Below are 22,299 nucleotides of genomic sequence, written 5' to 3'. Positions count from 1 at the left end.
AAACAGCAGCCAAACTAAAGGTTTCAATTAAAAAATACACCCTGAAGAAGAAAATACCAACCTATTGCAATGCTAAAGGAAGTATTTTCCAGCCTGTCAATATACAGGCCCTGGTATTTTCCCTAGCACAAATAACATTCTGTAGAAGTTAAACCTAACACACAACTTGAAATCACACTTCTGTGCTTGTCTGTGCTGATTCATGTTGCAATTATTTAGTGAGATAGAACTTAATTTGAAAGGGTTTGTCACAACCTGTGCAGTGGCTCAGAAGTGATAATTTGGCCAAGTCTTAGACAAAAAAACCCCATGCATTTCTTCTTAATCAGTTAAATCACTTTTCCCTTTCTCCATGCTGTCCTCCTTTCTCAAGTTCATCAGCGGTCAAAACCCTAACTTCACACTATGCAGACAGTACAAAGCAAACACTTTCCCCAACTTCCACCACATTCCTCCTTCCTACTGCAGCAAAGCTGCTTTCCCTTCAAGCCATTCAATCCCTGCTCATGCCTCCCTAAAACAGTACCATTTGCATGAAACTGGCAGGGTATGACTGCAGTCATGCACGTGGATGGGCACTGTGACCATAAAACGGTCTCTGACACTCAAAGCACTGCAAAAGAAAAGTTAGAAAAGGTTCATCTCTTGATAGCCTCAACAGAGATACAGTAAAAAAGTCACCTCCTTCTGGAAGCCGGTGCAAGTCATGTGAACGACTCCCGAGTTGAGCAAGCACGTCACATCTGCAGAAACAAGGAACCTTTGACAGACATTGTTACCTTATCACCAGCTGGTGCTTTTCAAATAGTGCTGACTGGAAAGACAATCCTCCAGCACCCCCTTCCTTCATCACATCACTTACACACTTTCCTTAAAATGAAGTTATTGTCTGTCTGTAGAAACTTAAGCTCGAGTGCTGCTACCCAGGTGCTGTGCTTTGGGCCTCAGCTCAAAGGCATTTCATTGCATGACCATCACCCCTTCCCAGGCGATCTTACACAAGCCCCCAAACCCAGAACTCTGCAGGTATGTTTCACAAGAGCAAGTACCTCCTCAGGATGAGGTAACCAGGTTTGAGAAGGTTTGTGGGGCATTTGTTTTGGTTTTGGGTGACAAGCAATGAACAAGAAAGAGAACCACTAAGTGGCACTTGACCTCCATTGAAGCTTGTCCCTATTCAAACGAAAAGCAGTGAAATACCTACCAAAATTATAGGTGCTTGGATTAAAGAACTGTTCAGGTGGTGGATAAGAAGAAGGAACCCCTCGACTTAGACTACGCTCGTGTACCAGGATATCCAAAATGAGGTTTGGAGAAGTCATGCTTATTACAGGATCCAATGACCACAGTGCAAAATAGGGGCAATCATGAAGGAATTCTTCTGGCCTTAAAGAAAACACGTGCATAAGCTCAACAGCAATTTTCAAATTAACCTTTGTAAGGATATTGTAAGCACTTAATTAAAACCTACCTGAGTGAGTCTGGCATTTGAGCGTGATACCAGCGATTGATGTCAAACACACCCAAATAAACAGATGGTTCTTCTTGACCATCTTTATTCACTTGCCAACTGAAGATTGATACACTTGTGTCAGGAGAGATTACTGTCAAAGACAAGACATTGTTTCTAGTTGTAGAAAATATGAGATATTTGCTGTTACTTCACTCATGAAAATATAAATGGAGTGATAAAAGGAATGATAAAATAATTTATGAAATAGCAACCATCTCTGCAATCAGCGTCAGTCATGTTGCCTCCTTTTATTCAAATTATATGTGTTTTAAACAAAATCAAATACACAATTATTAATTTTTGTTCTGCATGCTGGATGAATAATTTTGGGGAAAAATACACTAGGAATACCTAGATTGCTATTTTTAGAAAGCATACCTGTATTTATCCTATACAGTTGTATCACTCAGCTAGCATGATTGATTTCCATATGTGACTAAAGAGGAAGTTTAAAGAGTCAAAGTAAAAGAATAAAACTATCAGACTAAATAAATAATATAATACTTAAAATTACAAACAGTACATAGAAATAAAGATTTTAACATAAAACATTCCTAATGTTCTATTCCAGTTCTTTCAGTAAGTGGAATGTTTTGTCTTCTCTGGGGACAATGCATTCTCTAGATGTAAAATGAAATATGTGAATATCATTTATTCTAACAGAGCAAGAAACAAAAGAAGGCAGCATGTCTGGCAAAATGCTTCTCTGTTCTCTCTTCAATTCATCACTAGGGATCCTCACACACTTTGCTATGCCTCATTGTGAACTTCTGTGCCATTTTAATTTTGTTAGCTGCTGGAACTCCCTTAGAGTATAACAATTACTTTGACAACTCAGAAGACAACTTCACCGCTAGCCTCAACACATGTCCAGCAGAAGCTCATGTGCTGCCAAGGACTTAATTTGAGCAGGTTCTGAATAAAGTTTAATTAGAAATCATCAGAAAACTAACAGATATTTCACCATGCCTCATACTCGATAATAACAAGACAGAAAAGGTTTTTCTTGTTCTTATTTTGGGAATTTGGGGTTTTTAATGTGGTGGAGTGGCTCGTGTTCAGCCAGCTGCCATGTAAGACACCTCGGAACTTTGCCACCAGGCACATTTCCAACCACTTTTCCCCATGCCTGTAGCATTGCAAGAGGTGTCTGAACCTCCTACAACTGGCCTCGGTCCATTGATCCGGCCTGTGCAGAGCCCTCTGCAGAGCCTTCCTACCCTCCAGCAGATCAACACTCTTGTCCAAAATGGTGTTGTCCCAAACTTACAGAGGGTGCACTTGATCCCCTCATTCAGATCATTGATGAAAATATTTCATAGGAATGGCCCCAGTTCTGAGTCCTGGGGAACTAGATTCACTGGATGCAGCCAGACGTTTGAGCAGCTTAAAAAAAACCATTCAGGTGACACTCCTAAGCAACAGGCAGGATGATCTTACTGTTCAATGCAGAGAAGTGGCAGGACAAACTGACTGACCAGCCTTATACAAATGACCCCATACACTGCTCTAGCATCCCACCAATCAAAAAATAAAAACCTACTTTTACCCTTAAAGAATGATGTTCAGAGATAAAGCCCCACGTAACTTCAGGAAACAATTTTTCTTTTTAAGTAAGCCCAACAAGGTCAGCTAGGTGAGTATTTAAGACTTTAAGACTGTGGGTAGAAAATAGCATTCATTGACTGGATTTCCAAACCATGCAGTTTAGAATATCCAAGCAGGGACATCAGAACAAACCTTCATTAACACCATCCTCTCTGTCGACATGGTTGTGAAATTTTTCTATAGTTTGACAGCTGAGTAATTTAGTGTTGCTGGTCTGCCCTCTCCAGGGAAAGATTCCACCAGAGAGAGCTAAACTGAAGAGTTCAACACAGTATTTAAAACCCTGGGGGGAAAAAATGAAGAACAGAGGAAAGGCAATTTTGAAAAAACAACAAACCTCAATACCTAAATATTAATTAATACAAATATCTGATACAATATGTTTATTTTACTGTAATTTCCCCATCAATAGGAACTACATCTGACATGCAACAGAATTAAGTGTCAAGTACATTTTCAAAATTTAGCATTTCCCTAATGTTAGTCTAGATCTAAACATGTTTTGCAGAATTCCTTGCATCATCAAGGTGTCTTTACAAACCTGAATACATACTTACAAAGAGACATCTGAAACAACGCAACACATCTTCACACAAAGCCTTTGCTTCATGATTTGATTACAGAACGTGACACTACAGCAGCTAAAGGTCTGTCATGAGACGTTATCAACAGGCACCTCAGCAGAGTGAGCACTCATCTCTCTAGTAACAATGAGAATTTCCTAGAGATTTAAAATCTTCTTTCAAACCACATGGGCTCTTACCAGGGAAATATCCCTCAGTTCCTTATGGAGAGGACATGAAATGAACAAGGACAATGTGTTCAAGATCCCAAATTACTAGAGAGTAAGCAAACTGCTTTGAGATACACAGAAATAGGGATACAGAAAGGATGGCCCTGAACCTCTGCCATCATTTTCTAAGGAAACATTAACTGAAATACTGTCTTTCCACTACAGCCTTCATTTAACCTGTCTACCATACAACATGTTAATGTGTGTGTATTGTGGACAAATAGCAGCTCTACAATTAAAAAAGCCCAAAACACCCTACACTAAAAAACCAGCAAAACCAGTTCCAAAAAAACCCACCTAGTTTCCTAAACTTTCAGAGATCTAAAATGAACTGGCCTGAAACAACACATTCTCATTCTATATATTTAATTCATCCAGTCTGAAAAGAGAAAAGCTTTCTCTTGATGGCTCTAGGAAATAGTGCAAATAAATATCAAAGGTGTCTAAAATTAATTATTAAAAATTTCTTAAATGTTTAAAATGAAAAATTTCTTTCATTACTGAAAAGAAAAAATGGTAAAATTGTCTGATGCATGCACATTCCATTCTGTTTTATTCAGGAATTTTGGAAATAGCGGATACATTTACACAGTAGCCAAGAAAAATCAAAACCATCTCTTTGAAAAACTAACATGAAGCCCAAGCAAAGAATCTTATCTTTCTTATAAAATGACTAAAGATAAAATCAATTTTAATAAACGTTGCTGACCTGAACAAGATGTCCACCATATCAAAGGACAGTTCCATAAGATAAAGCACTATAATTCCATGAAGTCAACAGACATTGATTTTAATGACTAGAAATTTCAGCTGTCATTAATATACTAAGAACCAACTTAACTGATACTCAGGGAAACTTTATCTTTTCGTCTCTCACATACAGGCTTGTCTTACCTCATAGATGACTTGCCCTGATGCCAGACGTTTCCTGCCAGCAAATGCTAACTGCAACAGATGTAAATTCACTGCATTCCCTTCACTGAAAAAGGTATAAATGAGGAGATTTGATTACAAAGCTGCTTTACAATCCTCATTATCATTTTATTAGATCTAGGTTGAAACTAACTTAAGAGCACGCTCTGGCCAGAAAGAAAAAACACTGGTTTTTTTCCCAAATCATGATAATTGCTCACATTTAGCCAGTAAAACATAAAGGGGGAAATTTTGACACAAACAGCTTCAGGGACAAATGCTATCTATACCAATGTAAAGCTTTAATATGCAGTATGGACCTAAAATTGTTGGCAATAGCTCACAACAGTAAAGAGTTCTCCATGAAAACTGCTTTGAAGTCAAGCTCACTAAGACTGCCACTCCAGGAACAGCTGGGCATTGATTAAGTAGCTTGCTGATGCTGAGAGAGAGGTATGTTTGTCTCCCTTCCACCTAAGCTCCAGTCAGTCCCTCTTCTGCATGCAGTGCACCCTTCCACACTCTGACTTATTCCTTATCCCATCTGGAAACCATTGATTTGTTTGCTGAACACTGTTCCTTTTCTGCCAGAGAAGCTGAACTGGCACGCAAGGACTCCAAAGACTTCTGAAGCTCTCATGAAGCAACCAGCAATACTGTCATTGTCCTCTTTTAGGGACAGCCCTATGTGAACAAACATTTTTAAAAAATAGCAAAATCAGTGGCTTATAGTAATTTTTATTCACCTCTGTTGTGTAGACTGAACAGCCCATAAGTAGCAACAATTTTGAAGATCACTCTCAGGCTCTTGAAAAGTAAGGGCACAAACAGGAATCCTTCCTCCTCCAAGCTGAGTGTAGTGCCTACAGGTTTGGAAAAAAAATTAAAAAGACAAATGACTGAGTCAAGTAAGTAGCTACTTTTTATGCAGCAGTCAAGGTAAGGAGATTTCTGTCCGTCAAAGCAATAATCTCTGTTTATGTCCTCCTCTGCCTGAGGAGGAGGAACAGAAATTATGAGTTCAGCTGCTGGGGAAAACACTGTTTCTATTGTTGAAGCTGACTCCAATCTGAACTTAAAATGCAGTAAATCTCAACATATTTAAAACAACACTAAACAGAAGGAGCTTCTCATTTCTCTACTTGGACATTCCTTTTTTCAGACTTCTGAACCTTAATTGTATATTCACAATCTTTTCCTGACACCTAATAATGCGTCCATTATCTATTTATGTATCAGTAATTTCTGGTGAGTAACTGCAGATTTGCTGAAGTAAACCCCTATCTGAATCTGGCCAAGTATTTAAAGTGAGATTTATATTCAGCGGATTTTAAATAATTTCTTAATTTTCTCTTGTTTATAAATTTACATCCTTCATATTCTCATCTCCAAGGCTTCCAAGGAAAATCTGGTTCATGTACATCTATGCCTTGGAATGAGTCAACCCCCTGCTTGCAACAAGGCTGAAATGTAGGAAAGAATATACTTTCAGGCATAGATAAGCTATTGAATTAACACATCCCACTAGTTTCATCCTGGTCCCTTAAAAATATATAATCACCAGAATCACATTATTCATATACTGAAGCCTTTCAGTGCATGCCCCAATTGCAATAACTGGTTCTGAAAAATAATCTCTAAAACCTGTCTCATGGAAAAACGCGCATTGCCTCATTTCACTGAATGCGACTGAACAGAACAGACTTACAAAAACCAGATTCCTCACATCCCTGCTGCCTGACATGACCAAGGACTTTCCACAAGACCTCTATCCACAGGCATAGTAAGAAATCAACTGCAGCGCACTGCAGAGAAGGCACAGCACTTCATGCATGTATGACTTAATACTCATTTCAGAAGAGGATTTCAGAACACTCCAAGGTTATACCAAACATCCCACTCAGAGAAAAAGGGCTCTCAAAATTAATATATTTCCTGAAAAATTGAGACCCCTGCACGTCCAAGCCTGGCTAAGTGGAGAGGAGTACTTACGCCTTCTTCAAAGTTTTCATGCTCCCCAGTGACAAGCAGCCATCAGAAAAACCCACAACGAGCTGGTTGCTTCTGCTTATGTAGCACAGGGTGGATACTGCTGTTCCTGAAGGACTTCGTAACTGAAAACAGAGATGCCTCCCTTCCCTGGTCACAGCTTCTCTTCTTTGTGGAACTTCAGCAGGAATTCTCGTGACAACTTCTAGATCTACACACAAAAACGCAGGCAAGAAATTAATGCATTATGCCACTTCCATGGCATTTTAGACTCATGTCATTGTACAACGTGTATAATCTAACTCTACTGTGCCAGGCAAAACACCCATTTCTGCAACACCTTTTTCTGCTCTTCATTCTTTCTGCACCCATTCAGAGAACAGAAGGACTCTCCAATGGGAGAGATGTTGTCACTCCCATTTCAAAACTGAGAACAAATGTAACCATTAGTTACATGAATTTATAATCAAATTCTTCTGGGACCCTATAAATCAGGAGTTTGGGCCTCCAAATGATGAAGCTACCTGAAGGAACATGAACTCCTGAAGCCACTCTTACAGCACCCAAAACAGTGTGCACAATCTGAAAACACAAACTGCCGTATTCATTCACCCTAATGCAGCATTTTTGATAAGCCAGATTTATTTTAAAACACAAGCCTAAACCTCGTCCCAAGCCATTCATGGAAACAGAAGAACACTCCCAAGAATTATGGTACCTGTGACACAGTTTCCTACCACGCAGCGGCACTGACTGAAATGGAAAAATTCCTATATCCCACTGGTAATAGCACAGGGAAAATGGGATGTGAGCAGCAAGATGCCTTCTTAACATCAGGAGGACTATTAAGCCACTCCCATCTTTTGACTAGTTCAGCACCATCCAATGTCCAACTGCCATCTGCAGTCAGCAGTCTGCAACCTCACAAATGCCAGCAGTCCATCAGCACGCTGGGATCTTCACTGGGATAAAAGCCGGTGTTTGAAAAGAAACCGATTTTCTTATGTCTGAATTCAAGTTTAAAAACCGCAGCTTACCCGATGCTTCTACTTCATTCTGACTGCAAGACAAATCATCCAAACAAAGGTCAACCAGAAGGACGTGGCCAACATCTGTGGCCACTGCTGCCACTCCAAAGAGCCAGCGCAGACTCTGGTGCAGGTGCCGGGTGCTGACGCTGGCGCCGCCGTCACTGCTGATGGGTTCGATGGCCGTCACCTGCGGGAACGGCACGTCAGTGGCACGGCTCTGGGACAGGCCCAAGACAAACCACTCCCAAGGGGAGCCAGCATTAGCACATCAGAAACAGGAAAGGAAACGCAGCTTCATGAGACCTAAAAACAAAGCACGGTCCCCGAGTACATCAAGCACAAAGGAAATTTTGGGAAAGAAAGCTCACTACGCTTCAATGGCACATTCTGTCTTTCCAGCTCACCAGTTTCCGTTTCCTACTTAGAAACAGTTGTGTCACAGAACAGACACGTGAGAGACATGCCAGCAGCTTTACCCAGTGTAAACCCCTTAATTGAGAAAGACAAAGCTACATCCAGTTCTCCCACTACTCAAAGCCCATCAGCACTGTGACACAGTCCAGGCCTTCTTGACCAAGCAAAGATAAATCAACCTGCAAGGCAAACGAGGCAGTGCCATGGGATACACCAGACACACCATTGCCATGGGATGAAACATTCCCAGAAAGGGCTGGAGGGAGATGCTGGCTTACTAAAATCTACACTGGCCCTCACTTTGATTGATAATATCCAACAGAAGTTTTAAATGCACACCAGCACTCGTACAGATGGTAAGGGAAACTGCAAAAGGCAGCCTAAACCAACAGCAAGAGACCCAACAAGATCTTGCTCAGCCTGAGGCAGGAGCTCTCTCTGCTCCCTGACAGCCCAAACAGTCCCTATGACCTCAGCACAAGGTGACAACAGACCCTTCAGCACCCACAGCACACCCAGGACAATACTGACTGCTCTAGCAGAGACATGAGCACACCAGGGCTCCTGCACTACAGCTGGACAGCACAAGAACAGGGGCTCTCTTGTGGCCTCTTACAAATGTAGCACCATCAAAGCAGACAGCTTTACACCAACAACAAAAGTTGGTCTGATAACAAAGCAAAGTGAGCATCCCAAGGCAGTCCATCTTTTAATGTAGGTTATTCAGCCCCAGAAGTGGGGGACAATATCCAAACTCATAGGCCTCCTGATGTTTTCTCCTCTCCGGTATCAAGCACTTGCTTATGACTGCACTGCCTGACCATCTGCTACACAATTCACCTTTCACCTTGGTCATAAGGTGACCAAGCTTAGAGGTACCTCTAGTAAACTCAGGCAATTTTATTTTCTTTATTTTCAGAATTCCTATTATTCAAATTAAATTTTCGTTCTTCTCTGCTGCTCAGAGAACTTACAAGAGTATTTTGACTATTCAAATTCTTGTGCTTCAAGTCTTAGAGACTGTGATGAGGAAATACAGAACACATCTCGCTGCACAATTAGACAAAGTTCAAGGGTTGCTGCTTCTAACTTTTTTCTTTTAAGATATATTTTTTCACTGTACAACTGGCTCCAAATAAATCTTTACTAGTTTTGCATAGAGTCTTTGAAAATTGTTTCATGTAGAAGCTTCTGAAATAACATGTTTTTCCACTATGCTATGCACTGTTTTTCCCTATTCTCCTAGTGCTTTGCCAACTCATTCTTAGGGAAGAAAAAAAAAGTTTTCTCAGCTCACTGAATCTGAATGCTGCCCCTTCTGCCTCATACAAACCACGAAAATTTGGGAAAATAGCATGCAACAGTACTGAAACATGGAATCACTATCAACCCACGTAGAAAATAATATTGGAAACATGGTGCTCCTTAGAGCCTTAAAAGAAAAATAAAAAAAAAACCCTACAAAAATGCAGTAATGTTGAAAAAAAGGCTCTCTTGGCTGGGTACTCTGAACTGACAATCTGTTAATACAATACAGAAAACATACGACCTTCAGAGACATTCCAAACCTTTTCCGAAAACAGGATTATGCAGCACTAAACAACACAAAATCTTCATTTCCCCAAAAAGATGCATACCTTCCCTGAAAGAGCAACTGCTTTAACCACTCTTGAGATCCCAAGGTCGTAGAGACAGAGAACACTTCCCTCCGCTTCCTCCAAGCCAACCAGGAGCCCGGTCCTCTTCTGCCAGGAGAACTCCTTCACCACGCGGACGGCGGGCGGCTGCTCGCTCACCCCGCTGAAGCGATAGGCAGAGAGCCGCTCTCCTGTCACCGAGTTCACCACCTCCAGCTGGGGGCCGCACGCCAGCCACGCCAGGCCACTCCTGCCTGCAGGGAATAACAAACACCGCTCAGCAAACCCCCGGCACAACCGCTGAACAGCAGCCACGGCGCTGCCACGGGGCCTCGCCCCCAAAGCCACCGAAGGCAGCAACCCACCTACAGCTGGAGCATGGTTTCCAATCACCCACTGCAACCCTCAACCAGTGCATCTGGAAATTCATAACCCCACTCTTTTGCATTTGCACTTGTCATTCCTGCACTCAAGAACGCTGACTCTTTGGGATAAAGATTACAACAGACTGAGCTCTACTCTGGACACCATACTTGGCTTGGGTTTGCCCCAAAACACTGAAATATGTACAGGAATACAAGCCTCAAAGCATCCTTCAAATACAGCCCCTCTAAACCAATGCATTTCCAGTTAAGAATTTTACTGGAAACACGACTACTCTGGACTGCGATTTGGACAGGAAATTATCTAAAAATGGGCATTGCATCCATGCATTTCAACTTTTACACCTGTTGATCCCAGAAAGAATTTAACAAGTGTTGTTTCACTGAAGAGTTTAACACCTGTTCCTGTATTGAGGAACTTCAAGCTCAAAGGAAGGATTAGGTCCATTACTGTACTTACAGTCAGGTAGATAAGATTCTACCTGGGCTTAACAGAAGCAACTCTCACTGGGTCTTCATCTGCATCCAATTATACCTTGGAAATATGTGTGCAGTGCTTGAGCTGATACAAAAGAAATACATCCCAAAACAACACACAAAATTTCTTCCTTGAAAACTGCCTTCTATTTCATTCCAAACTGCGGAGGGCATGGTCAGCTCTATTATTTAAATAGCACAGGAATGGAGCAAGCTGTTGCACTTTCAATGCTCAGTACTTCTAATGGTTAAAATATCCTGTTAGCACTATCAGAACCTGATGCATTTTATTTAACAGAACTAACCTGGTGCTACAACCCTGGGCTTCAGGCAATGACAACTTTAGACCCAATCCAAATTTAGAGGAAAATGCTCACCTCCAGAAAACTTCCCACACAACACAGAGTCTAGTGTGGTCTCAGCTTCTCTAAGTGCTTCAACAGTCACCTCTGGAAACTGCAGCAGACTGCTCGTTACCTGAGCCATTAGGTCTTGCATTCTTCACTGTAAATAAAGAGAAAAGGGCAAAAAATAGTCCCATGTCAGCCATAAATATCTTTGAGACTGACCCAAGCTTCATCAGTATGCAGCAACAAATCTCCTGTACATCATCTGTAGTGCTTTCTGCTTAAAAAAAAACTGAACTCAAGACATTTTTTCATCTCACAGCAGAGCAAAAGGAGAATCTTGAGCTTTTCTGATGCCTTTGAGATCAACAAAAAGTGACACAGAAAAACAGAAAACAGGGAACAACAGATCAACACACCAAGTTCAAGTCTACTGATACAGGTCAGCAAGATCTGATCTGAGAAAAGTCATATTTTAAAAAGTTTATGTTCTCCAGGAAGCAAAAAGCTACAGCAGAAGATAACAAGTAGAAAGGATTTCAGCACCCTATCCCAATATCCCCCAACAGCTAAGATTTTTTATTAGACGTAGGCGAAATGTTTAAACTTTATAGTGAGAAAAACAAAACCAACACAGATCAGAATTGGACATTAGGGCAAATTTACCCAGCTATATGCTGTGGCTCTTGTCTGACATGACTCTGGTTTCATTCAAGTGTTGCCGCCTGTGTAACATGGCTAAGCAAGCAAAAGTTCCTGAAGTCTGTGCTGAGTCAATGCTTGTCTCTACATCGCCTCCTTTCCCTGGCCAGAGGAGCCAAGGGGCTCGGCACAGAACACAGCAGTGTGGTATTTCACTGCTTGTCCCTCCCAGCACAAGTTCTAGGCTTTATAACGGAATTACACAACGGCCTTCTGGAACCACAGGCAGTCATCTTGTCCAGCTGCCCTGCTGCTCAAGCCACACCCACAGCAGGCTGCCCAGGGTGTACTCAGATGGATTTGGAACATTTAATTCCCCAACAGGCTTCTACAACCAGCAACCTGGCAAGACCAACTGCACAAACACCTGCAACCCACGCAACAGGGCCTGGTGTTCGGTGACTCTCTCCCGCCAGTTTAAGGATCCTATTCTCTCCACCACACCGACAAAACAGCGTCACGCCAGGAAAGGCCTGTCACCACTGCTTCTCCAAAACTCTATCTGACACCTTACTTCCCCGAGCAGCAAGTGAGGCAGTGCCGGCTGTCGGGAGCCCGTTCTCCCGCCGCCCGCCGCAGCCCCGCTAGGCAGCAGCAGCCATGTCGTGGTCAGGCGCGCGCAGCCCGCCCCCAGCGGCAGGGCCGCCCCGCTCCGGGAACGGCGGCCTCACCTGCGGGACACGGGGGTGCCACACACCGGGACAGACACACTGAACTCGGGACAGCATCCAGAGGAGGGCAGCCAGGATGGGCCATGGGGGGAACGCGTATGACGAGTGTCTGAGGGCACCGGTCTGTTCAGCGGAGAGGAGACTGAGGGCAGACCTCATGGCGGTCGATGGCTTCCTCATGAGAGCAAGAGAAGGGGCAGGCACTGATCTCTTCTCTGTGGTGGCAGTGACAGGACCTGAGGGAGTAGCCTGAAGCTATGTCAGAGGAAGTTTAGGTTGGGTATATTAGAAAAGTTTCTTCACGCAGAGGGTGGCAGGGCACTGGACAGGCTCCCCAGGGAAGTGGTCACACACCAGCCTGACAGAGCTCAGGAAGCTCTTGGACGACGCTCTGAGGCACATGGGGTGACTCTTGGCAATGGTGCTGTGCAGGGCCAGGAGCTGGGCTTCGATGATCCTTGTGGGTCCCTTCCAAGTCCATTTACCTTGTGATTCTGTGTGAGAGCATGTGCTACATTTTGGTGTTCAGTTCCAGGATGACAGAAATGTAGGTAACACTACCTAACACTTCAAACACTTCAAAAATGAACACTTGACACGTGCATTACACTTAGGTGAATGTCAATAAGGAGATAAAAAACCTAACCAGTCTACAACAGTGCATTAGTGAAATCTGATTGTAGTTGCTTCTTTGAGTAAGACCTTACCTGGCCCATGTAGCTGTTGGGTCCTGCTGAGATGAGCACACCGATCTTGTCCTTTAAGGAAGACACCACGGTCAGAAGCCACAACAGGTCAGATCAAAAGCAAAGGTTTTTCTGTGTCCTGGACTCCTGGGGTCAAATAGGCTTGTGCTGTTGGTTTCCACAGAAATCACACACCCACCTCCTACATGCTTTTCTCATTGTTACTAAAATCCCAGTTCTAGTATCAAAATACAAGCAAGCAGTCATTCACTAATAATTCATTTTTCAGTTCAGGTTTGAACCAAGTTCTGCAGCAATGCACAACACATCAATGCCTGCTGTGAGTCACAACACAGCCAAGGAGGAATTGACCTGAGCGGGGGCACATCAGTAACCATAACTTGCATTTTTTCCTCGACCTCACATATTGGTCATCCACACAGCCCAGTGCTGGAAAATGCATTTTATTTTAGGAACAGCTTTAATTCAACAGGAACCACAGAACGTTTATCTTCAAGCATATCAAAGAGACTCATTATCTTGACTACTTTGGTGAAAAAAGCATTCCTGGAACAGAAACCCAGAAGTTTGCACAAAAGTACGAACAAAAGAAACAAACACTGTCCTATTACCTAAAATTCTATTATTTCATCATTTTCAGATTGGCCTAGACTAATTGGTTGCAAGCATTGCCTAACTACTCATGAGAACTTGTATATTGTTTCCTGTCTATAGCTGCTTTTTTCCCCACCAAAAATCCACAAATTTGCTATATACCAGTTACATGGAAAGTAATGAAATTGCAGCAAACAAATTTATTGCACTGACAACCCTGAGAGTAGTCTTCCATGAGAGGAAGTTCTGATGGGGGATTAAATAGTTATCTGTGCCCTTACTTGCACACTGGACATGTACAAATATTAAGGCAAATTAGCAAAGTCAACATGAATCAATTAGCACTTCAAGCACTGAGTGGCTGTTGAAAGTAAAATAGATTTAATTCTCCTTCATGTTATAACCTGGAACGAATACTTTCATCAGTCTCAGTTTACAAATATCAGAAGAAAAAAAAAGGTTTTGAGGTAACTCAAGAGCTTAACCATTTCCACTGTAACATTTCTTTTCTTTACAAAATACCTTCTAACAACAGCCCTTAATGTTATTCATACTCCCATCACTAATATCTCCTCCTCTGTGCTTCTTGGAAATAATATCTGCCATTGCACCCCATTTTATTCTTCCTGAAAGCTACCATTCTGCTGTCCCAAGGTGATCAACCTTCCCAGTGTTCTCTGGGGTTATACCCCAAAGGTAACAGATGCAAAATCTGGCTTCAGCTTTTAGCCATCCAGCACTTCTTTAGGGGATAAAACAATACACCTTTCAAGCAATTACTTTTCTATACAAAAACTTCACTGTTCTGTTTAGCAGAGCTGTAGCTCCTGTGAAATTCCCACCTTGTTTACAAGAAAATTGCAGGCTCTACACCCCGCCCCGAGAGCTTTCTGCATCCCTCCACCACCACAATGCATCCCACCTCCTCTCACAGGCCCCTCCTGCCCTTCTCTGGCACTACTACTCACCCTTTCAGATCCATGTGCAAACAGCTGCAAATCTTTGCCACTGATCCTTCACACGTGTAGAAAGCCTACACAGCGAGCACCCACATAAAGTCTATTTTCTCTACTTCATTATAAACCCATCCTTGAGCTGGCACCTTAACACTGCTCCCCAGCTTCTTCCTTTTCTCAGGCTCTCAACAGAGTCAGTGTCTGGTTTTGTTTCCGTTTCCTTCTATGTCCTTCAAACTTCTCATCTCCCACTCCCTGTTACACATTATGCTTATACTTAAACTGCTCCTTGGGGAAACTAGTCACCACTGGAGAACTATGCACCGAATCCAAGTTACAAAAAAAAGGGGGGAAAAGGAGTAAAACATTTCAACATATAATTTAAAACTCCTTTTAAGTCAAAAGTTACTAGAAAATTGCAAACCTTTACGAAGTTATTAAATCCAATGCCAATTTTCTTTTGCTATTGCTTGCTTTCTTAAGCACAGACAAATGAGGATATTTTAGCTGAGGTGTAAAATAGATGCTAAAAAATAATCAAAGCAGCTAATGCTATATTTTCATTTGTTCTAATTAACTTTCATACCAAAAATATACATATATATAAGTATAAATGACAGAAGTGTGTTAAAACCCTATTAAGCAATCTTTACTAGCATTTCATCAATTCATCAAATTACTTGACAATAATCAGAGTATTTTACAAATGCTCTTGCTCACTACAAAACCCAGATTTGCCATCTGTATTATATTCCAGTTTTTAAAATTTGACCTCTTACCCCATCTTCTGAGCTATTCACTGCACTTCTGTGCAATCAGAATATAAAAAAAAAATATTGCTAATCTCCCCCCCCCTTTCCTCTTTGACATTATTTATAGTCAATAAAGTACAAAATACACAGAGAAAATAATTACTAACTTAACTCAAAGGCCTCAAATTAGTGCCACGGTAACATCTTAAACATTTGACTTTTTTAAGTTCTCATTCTGTCATGAATACTTCCCCAAGGAGAAAAATATTCAAGTGCATGCAATTGCTTCTCTAGAATGATCTGTTCTGAGACAGAAAAATCACAGCCTCAGAACAATCTTCTTTTACAAGCTTAGTCTGTTATTAATACATTCATTCACTATGTACAAGTGAATAAATAACTTATGTCTTAAAATAACTGTAGTAGTTTTTACTAATTGAAAAGTTTAATATCAGGTTCCACCATTCTGTAGTCTTCAAAGTTGCATCCATATATAAATTAACATACAGAAAAATAATCCATTCTCTAAAAGACTGCACATCAAAATAGTACTTCCATGTCTGCTTTTAAAAGAATAGGTTTGTGACTTTATTTATACAAATTGAAACTGTATAGGGAGATATACCCCTTAACCCAAGACCGTTAATGAAATAATTATTCAAAAATACGGTTTGTAACTAAGATTTCTGTACATTTTTGTACCTTTTGCAGACTATTATATAGGCTTTACCATCAGGTTTTCAGTGCTGTGATATGCAGGTTTCAAATACTGCAAAGCATGTTTACAGACAGTAAGTATTTCAATTATAGTAGCAGTCATATTATGAAAATAATTTTGGCTCAAATTTCGAAGTATCTGAGTAGTATCCCTTTAAATCTGATATGCTAATGTAAGCATCACACCGTCTGTACAAGTAACACTTTGCTGACAACAAATTTTAAGAAATAATGACACATCTGAGGTGTGATCTGGTTTTATGAACTAAAAAGCAGCTTTCCCAAAGTTTACGACAAATACAAAAACAAAATATTGCACAGATTAAAACACAATTGTTTACATTCTGACTTCAATACAGTACAACTTAACTGTGAATGTAAGGAATTACCAGGCTGGATCTTAAGTCCAATTATTTGTGCCAGAAGGTCAAACATAATTTTAAAATTAAAACTAGTATGTTTAAAATATTTATTTGTTATAGGAATTCTAAACAAACTTTTAAAAAGCTTTTGGAATTACTTTTGAGAGTCTGTAACTCCCACAAACCAAAATTAAAAGTTCTGAGCAATACAGGTCATTCAACCCAATATTCCCTCAAAAAGCTGTAAGACAGTAAGCACATATTGAAGTATACATTTTTATTTCACATTCCTAAAATAAGCTGTATTTACATATTATATAAATGTATGAAGTCTTAATATAAAATAGAAAACTGCATTGACTGAGGAATCACACTCCATATGGAGTTACTTACTGAAGACCATTTTTTAATGAAATTTTACAATAATTTATATAAATTATCTCTTCCAAATTAGATGATTTTTCTTCTTTTTACTAATTCACACAATTCTGATGACTTTACAAACAGTGGCGTACATTATAAACTTAAAAAACAGTTACAGCATCTTCCGGCGCACAACTGGCTTTGGAAAATTAGACAGTCTTTTTTTGTTCTTTCTTAGGGTCTTCCCTGCTGCTTCTGTAGTTTCTTTCTGTTTGGTTTTTGTTCCATCCACTGGACTTCCAAAAGGAGAGATGAATTTTATTTCAACTGGTGGAGGTGACCAAGAAACTTCTTTTGTGGTTCTGAAAAGAAGGATGGGCATCTAATCAATTTTTCATTACTAACAGTATTTAATCGAGGATAAAAATGACATGGAATTCCAAAATCAATTAAAAAAAAAAAAAAGAATCAAGGCAAAAAAGGTGCAAAAATAAGGTTAATTTTGCTTTCATTCCCTTTACTAGTTGTCTGGCAACTTGCCACCTCTTATGAGAAACTAAACTGGAAGAGTGTGGCTTCACAGAGAGGAATAAGGCAATGTAAAAGCATTGCAATGTCACCACTGCAATTAGTATCCACCTGCCCTTTTCTATTCCCTCCATTTTCCATTTCCATTAGCAAATCAAACCCTTAAATGGGGAAAAGGTGGCTATCAGACCAGCAAGCTAGACATGCTGATAGAGTGAGAGAAGACCTGCACAAGCAAGAGAGGAAGAAGCAGTGAGGTACTAAACAACTGAATCACCATCACATTAAGGAAATGCAAATAACTGTTCAAAACTTATTTCATACTTGCTTGCTTTCTTCACTTTTGATTTTGGAGTTCTACCTCTCTTCAATTTTTGCTTTCCCTCAGACTCTATGGATTTGGTATTCTCTTCCTCTTTAGCTGGAAGCTCCTACATTAAGGCAACAAAAATGTTACTCATAAACAAGTTCTTAGACTTCTGTGTAATAATGATGTTGTTTTTTTTCCATTAAGAAATCATGCCAAAGTTGTTTCCAAAAGTACCCTTTGTTTGCAAAAACAAACCTTCCACATCAAATTACTTTACCATTCCAAAACTTAAAATTCTGAAATCAACACATAACATAGCAAGTAAGTTTAAAGAGAGCCACTGTGCCTTTTGTTAAAGGCAAAACAGTATTTATCAATTCTTGATTTACACAGATTCAAAACTGACTTTCATAGCTAGTTTTCATGAAGAAAAACAATAAATTTTTAGCTGATTAATTTTAAGTTCTTTTTAGGTATGTTTCCAATGAAAAAGGCAAAGCATTGCAAAGCACTATGTCAAGAAATGGTACAGATTAAAATCAAGAAATAGGTCTAGTGGAGTTTTTACTTACCGCTTCTTTCACAATTCGGGAAATGCTAGCTACATTTTTTCTCCTTGACCGCAAAAGAGGGGGTGAAAAGACAAATTGAGAAGACAAATCCGGGTCTAAATCCTTAAACTGCACAGGATGGTCTGTTTTTCCAGCTAAAATGACAACGCATTGTTAGTATGCACATACCTTATACATAAGGGACAGTATTATTAAATTACAGCTGACAAATAAAAGCACAATAGCTTCCAAAAATAAAGGTCCAATCATCTTAATAAACATTCCATGCAAAGGCATTTTTCCTCCTAGTAACTGCTTCTTGGGATTCATTCTGTTACCAAAGATAGTGAAACAAAACTAAGCCAGGGTAGTGATTTTACCTGCACCTACATAATCAAAGGTATTACACTCCAGAGGCATCAACAGTCATTACACATATTAAAAAAAAAAATTATCATGTACTCTAATTAAAAGACTTCTGTGTACACTAATTTCACTGACCAAGTATACACTCATGAAAAAGAATCACATAATTAAACAGCTGTACAGTTTGTTGCAAGATGCAGCTCATCTGAACTTGAAAACTGAACAGAATTTGGAAGCCCACATCCTTTATTTCTCTGTTGGGGGGAAGAGATGGCAATCACATATTGACAAATAATCTCTGGTTCTCAAAATCTGACAAATTAAGTTCCTTACAAAAATATAGCTTAAATTTAATTTCACAGCTTAGATCAGCTTTATAATCTGTTTCTACCAGAACTAAGCAGGCAGCCACACACTTCAGGGAAAAGATGAACTGCCTCTTGGCAAATTTTTTTCTTATATTCTTTACAATACTTAAAGCCATCCTCAAAGTTTGTTTTCTGTGGTTCAAAGAAGAGTCTATGCCTTATTTTGTATATAAACATAGTGCACCCTACCTTCAAATTTCTTTGTCAGCTTTGTGAGAGGAGGAGAGAAAAGGAAAGGCTCATTTTCCTCAACAGACAGTTTCTGATGGATGGCAGTCCTGCGGGATCTGGTTCTTGTAACACGATCTGTCAGATCTCTTGCTGTCTGATCAGGTCCTGAGGGGTTTATGTCTTCAAGCAGCAAAGGACTGCCACCAGGTCCTTGGGAGCTCTCCTCAGACACTGATCTCCTCTTCCTGCCCCGACGCCCTGTCCTTACCGTAGTCCTGGGTGTGGCTGGCTCCTCGCTTGGCTCTGCAGGAGTTTGCTCACGAGTATCCACTTTTTCTGGTTTCTCGTGTGGCAGTTTTCTAGTTCTTCTCTTAGGAGTATCAAGGACTTCTACTTTCACACCTGAATGTATGTCTTCCTGAGAAGGGGTAGACTCTGGCTCTGCTAAGAGGTTTTGTGCTGCCTTCCTAGCGCTTCTTCTAGGCGTGACAGGAAGTTTAAATTCTGTTTGAGGAAGAGATGATTTAGACACATCAAGATCAGAATTTTCTGAAACTTCTGATGAACTTATCTTTCTTCTTCTGCCTCTTTTTTTTGGCACAGGTGAAAGGAGCTGGTCACTAAGCTGCACCTGTTTATCCTTGACAGTATCTTCAGTAAACTGTAAATCAAAGCTTTTTAATTTTCTTGCACTTCTACTGGGACTGACTGCTGGTTTTACTTTATGATCAGTGTCAGTTTTGCCAGTTTCTGGATTTCCAGCTGAACTTTTTCCTCCTTTAGTCCTTTTGGAAGGAAAAGAAGCAACAATGCTGCCTTCAGCAAGAGGTGTTTCCTCATGAGCCTCTTCTTGGAGTTTAGATGCAGCTTCCTTTGCTCTCCTTAATCCTCTTCTGGGAGTAACAGGCTGCGTACTGTCAGACAAGGCTTGTCCATCAGAATGGCTGCTTTCTGTTTTTACTAAATTAGACAGTTTAGGTTTCCTACCTCTCCTAGGAGTAACAGGTGTCACAGGTATTTGCTGCTCTTGGGCATTTTCTTCTGTTTGGAGTCTGGGAGTCTCAGGTGCTTCTTTTGTTCGCCTGGTACTTCTCCGAGGAGACATTCCAAGCAGAGCTGGGCTGTCTGTCTTCAGCAGCTGCTGAGTGCCTGCAGACAGAACAGCTGGACTTCTACTCAGCTGTCCCCGCGTGCGTGTTCTTGGAGTAATGCCGTAATGAGGTCTGCTGGTCTCCTCTCCCACTGCTTCCAGCACAGGCGTTAAAGGAGCTTTTGCCTTCTGGAATCTAGTTACCTTTTTACCTATGGTTTCATGAATAGATTGTTCTACAACTTCAGATGTAAATTCTTTACTCCTCGTGTCTTTGATTACATCCAGTAAGTTCTCAGCAATGGCAACCTTAATAGGTTCAGGCACATATGGGAGTGACTCTGCAATATTTTGAGATTCCTGATCACCAGTTACAGTGGACACTGAGTTTGTAACATGTTCCTGGCCTTCAGTATTTCCTAAATTGGTCACAGGCTTTTCTTCTGTTGTTTTGTCATCCGGTTTAGAAGCATCTACTGATGTAGGGTCTCCCATCTCTGCTTCCCCTTCTTCTCCTTCCAAAACTAAGCTAAAATTACTCTGAGACAGAAAAAGGTCTCCATCTCCCTCAGCTGCATCACATTCACTATCTTTGTTATCAGGTAAATCACATGCAAACTGTTGCTCTATATTTTCATAGCTATAATGAAGATTGCCTGATGGATCTAGCTCACTATACGGTGATGTTTCAGGTGCTGGTTCTGAGGTATCTTCTATAACCTAAAGTTAAAAAATGTCTGTTAAAGCTTTATTCAGTAGCAAATAGACAAATTTCACACTGAGCTAGATGAAACTGAGGACAGTTCCCTTCCAATCACCCCTGAACATGAAACAGTGTGCTTTTGTACTACAGCAGAGAGCTTATGTATTTGAGGCACAGGGATCAGAGCAGTCCCCGTGTGCAGTTCACGTGCTCGGTTTCTGATATTTCTGTTCAGAACTGACCATTTGCCACCGCCCATGACCAGGAGCAGTTTTCCAACACAAGGTGTGTACACAACCAGCAGTGACCATCCCATTGCAGTGCCCTCTGCACTGCTCCACAGCCAGAGTGACCCACTGCCTCTGACAGGGTAAAATACAGTTGGGTTCCCAATGCTTAAAGCTTCAGTCATAACAGTTCTGACTGCAGCATCTAGACTGGCCAGGTGTCACATCCAGCAACTCAACACCGCACTTTGAGGAGTCACTTGTATTGCATGAGATAACACATGCTTTCTAAATACCTCCATCTCTTGAAGAAGTATCTTGACACCAAAATGAGCTCATTACTGGGAATTTCGTTTGTGTTAAGAAGGAACAAATAGTAAAGGACCTAAGCACCTAAATAATTCTGAGTTTGGTTCCCACATCTTTTTGTTTGCAATGGTTACCACTACAAAAAAGCTGCACTCCTGTAACTTTCTTATTGTCTTTAACATTAAAACTATTTTTTAAAGTAAAATAAAAAAGTTTGAATTCAAGTAAATCAAACTAATGCCTAGTTGTTTAAAAAATAGTTCAGGTTTCTATTTTGGTTTTGTTTGCTCTCTAAGGCCTAAGCCTTGACAAGTCCCATTCATGTTACAGGAACAGAAAATGCAGAAGAGAAAAACATATCTGCCCATATAACACTGAGGTTTTAAACTTGTGTTAAGCAGCTCAAGAAACAGACACATTTTTGAGTCTCTCCTAATTGTCAGTAGAACAGGTCTGTCCTCAATTTGCAAACTGTTTTCTATTTTGTAGAAAATGGGAAAATAGTTTACTTACATTAATTTCCTCAGTTTTTGGAGGATTGTTAGGAACAGAGACTTCTTCAACTTCAGCTGCCTCAGGGTTACATTCTTCAGGTAAATCCACACACTTGCTCTCAAGGCGATTTTCGGATGGAGTACTGACCATGTCCTCACTGTCATGGATACTTATCACAGCTAGGAGAGATTTATGTAATTTTACCTTAACCTTTTTATAAATAAGTTTAAGCAAAAAGAAGTAACAAAGCTAG

At 40.6% G+C, this 22,299-nt stretch overlaps 3 protein-coding genes across 4 annotated transcripts in view; all 3 read right to left on the bottom strand.

Moving 5' to 3' along the window:
- Nucleotides 1–592: 592 nt before the first annotated feature.
- On the bottom strand, nt 593–1,585 carry LOC136359375 (protein ELYS-like). The gene is made up of 3 exons (XM_066315959.1): nt 1,472–1,585; nt 1,205–1,386; nt 593–743 (listed from the first exon to the last, which is right to left on the bottom strand). Exons 1-3 carry the CDS (start codon nt 1,486–1,488, stop codon nt 655–657), a joined length of 288 nt encoding a protein of 95 aa, XP_066172056.1. The 5' UTR covers nt 1,489–1,585; the 3' UTR covers nt 593–654.
- A 3,875-nt stretch (nt 1,586–5,460) lies between these two features.
- On the bottom strand, nt 5,461–11,243 carry LOC136358552 (protein ELYS-like). Its single transcript, XM_066314428.1, has 5 exons — nt 11,135–11,243; nt 9,898–10,268; nt 7,853–8,033; nt 6,819–7,026; nt 5,461–5,689 (listed from the first exon to the last, which is right to left on the bottom strand). Exons 1-5 carry the CDS (start codon nt 11,241–11,243, stop codon nt 5,569–5,571), a joined length of 990 nt encoding a protein of 329 aa, XP_066170525.1. The 3' UTR covers nt 5,461–5,568.
- Nucleotides 11,244–13,611: 2,368 nt separating this feature from the next.
- AHCTF1 (AT-hook containing transcription factor 1) overlaps nt 13,612–22,299 on the bottom strand; it is a 43,846-nt gene continuing 35,158 nt past the window's right edge. For both annotated transcript variants that reach the window (XM_066315953.1, XM_066315954.1), the window contains exons 32-36: nt 22,065–22,225; nt 19,241–21,032; nt 18,339–18,472; nt 17,781–17,887; nt 13,612–17,290 (exon numbers count right to left, since the gene is read on the bottom strand). In XM_066315953.1, coding sequence (XP_066172050.1) covers nt 17,101–17,290; nt 17,781–17,887; nt 18,339–18,472; nt 19,241–21,032; nt 22,065–22,225 — 2,384 coding nt within the window. In that variant the 3' untranslated portion in view covers nt 13,612–17,100. The remainder of the gene's footprint in view (nt 17,291–17,780; nt 17,888–18,338; nt 18,473–19,240; nt 21,033–22,064; nt 22,226–22,299) is intronic.

The sequence above is a fragment of the Sylvia atricapilla genome, chromosome 3 (assembly GCF_009819655.1).
Source record: "Sylvia atricapilla isolate bSylAtr1 chromosome 3, bSylAtr1.pri, whole genome shotgun sequence".
In the NCBI taxonomy this organism is placed as follows: Eukaryota; Metazoa; Chordata; class Aves; order Passeriformes; family Sylviidae; genus Sylvia; species Sylvia atricapilla.
Note: the sequence above shows the minus strand (reverse complement) of the source record. Positions and strands in the feature narration are given on the sequence as shown.

Excerpts from the sequence above, each read along its gene's own strand:
- LOC136359375 (XM_066315959.1), bottom strand. Across the intron at positions 744-1,204 it reads TCCAAGCACCTATAATTTTG|ATGTGACGTGCTTGCTCAAC; the intron begins GTAGGTATTTCA and ends TTGTTTCTGCAG.
- LOC136358552 (XM_066314428.1), bottom strand. The coding sequence starts at position 11,243 with ATGGCTCAGGTAACGAGCAGTCTGCTGCAGTTTCCAGAGGTGACTGTT. Across the intron at positions 7,027-7,852 it reads GAATGAAGTAGAAGCATCGG|ATCTAGAAGTTGTCACGAGA; the intron begins GTAAGCTGCGGT and ends TTTTGTGTGTAG. Across the intron at positions 5,690-6,818 it reads ATGAAAACTTTGAAGAAGGC|GCACTACACTCAGCTTGGAG; the intron begins GTAAGTACTCCT and ends CCAAACCTGTAG.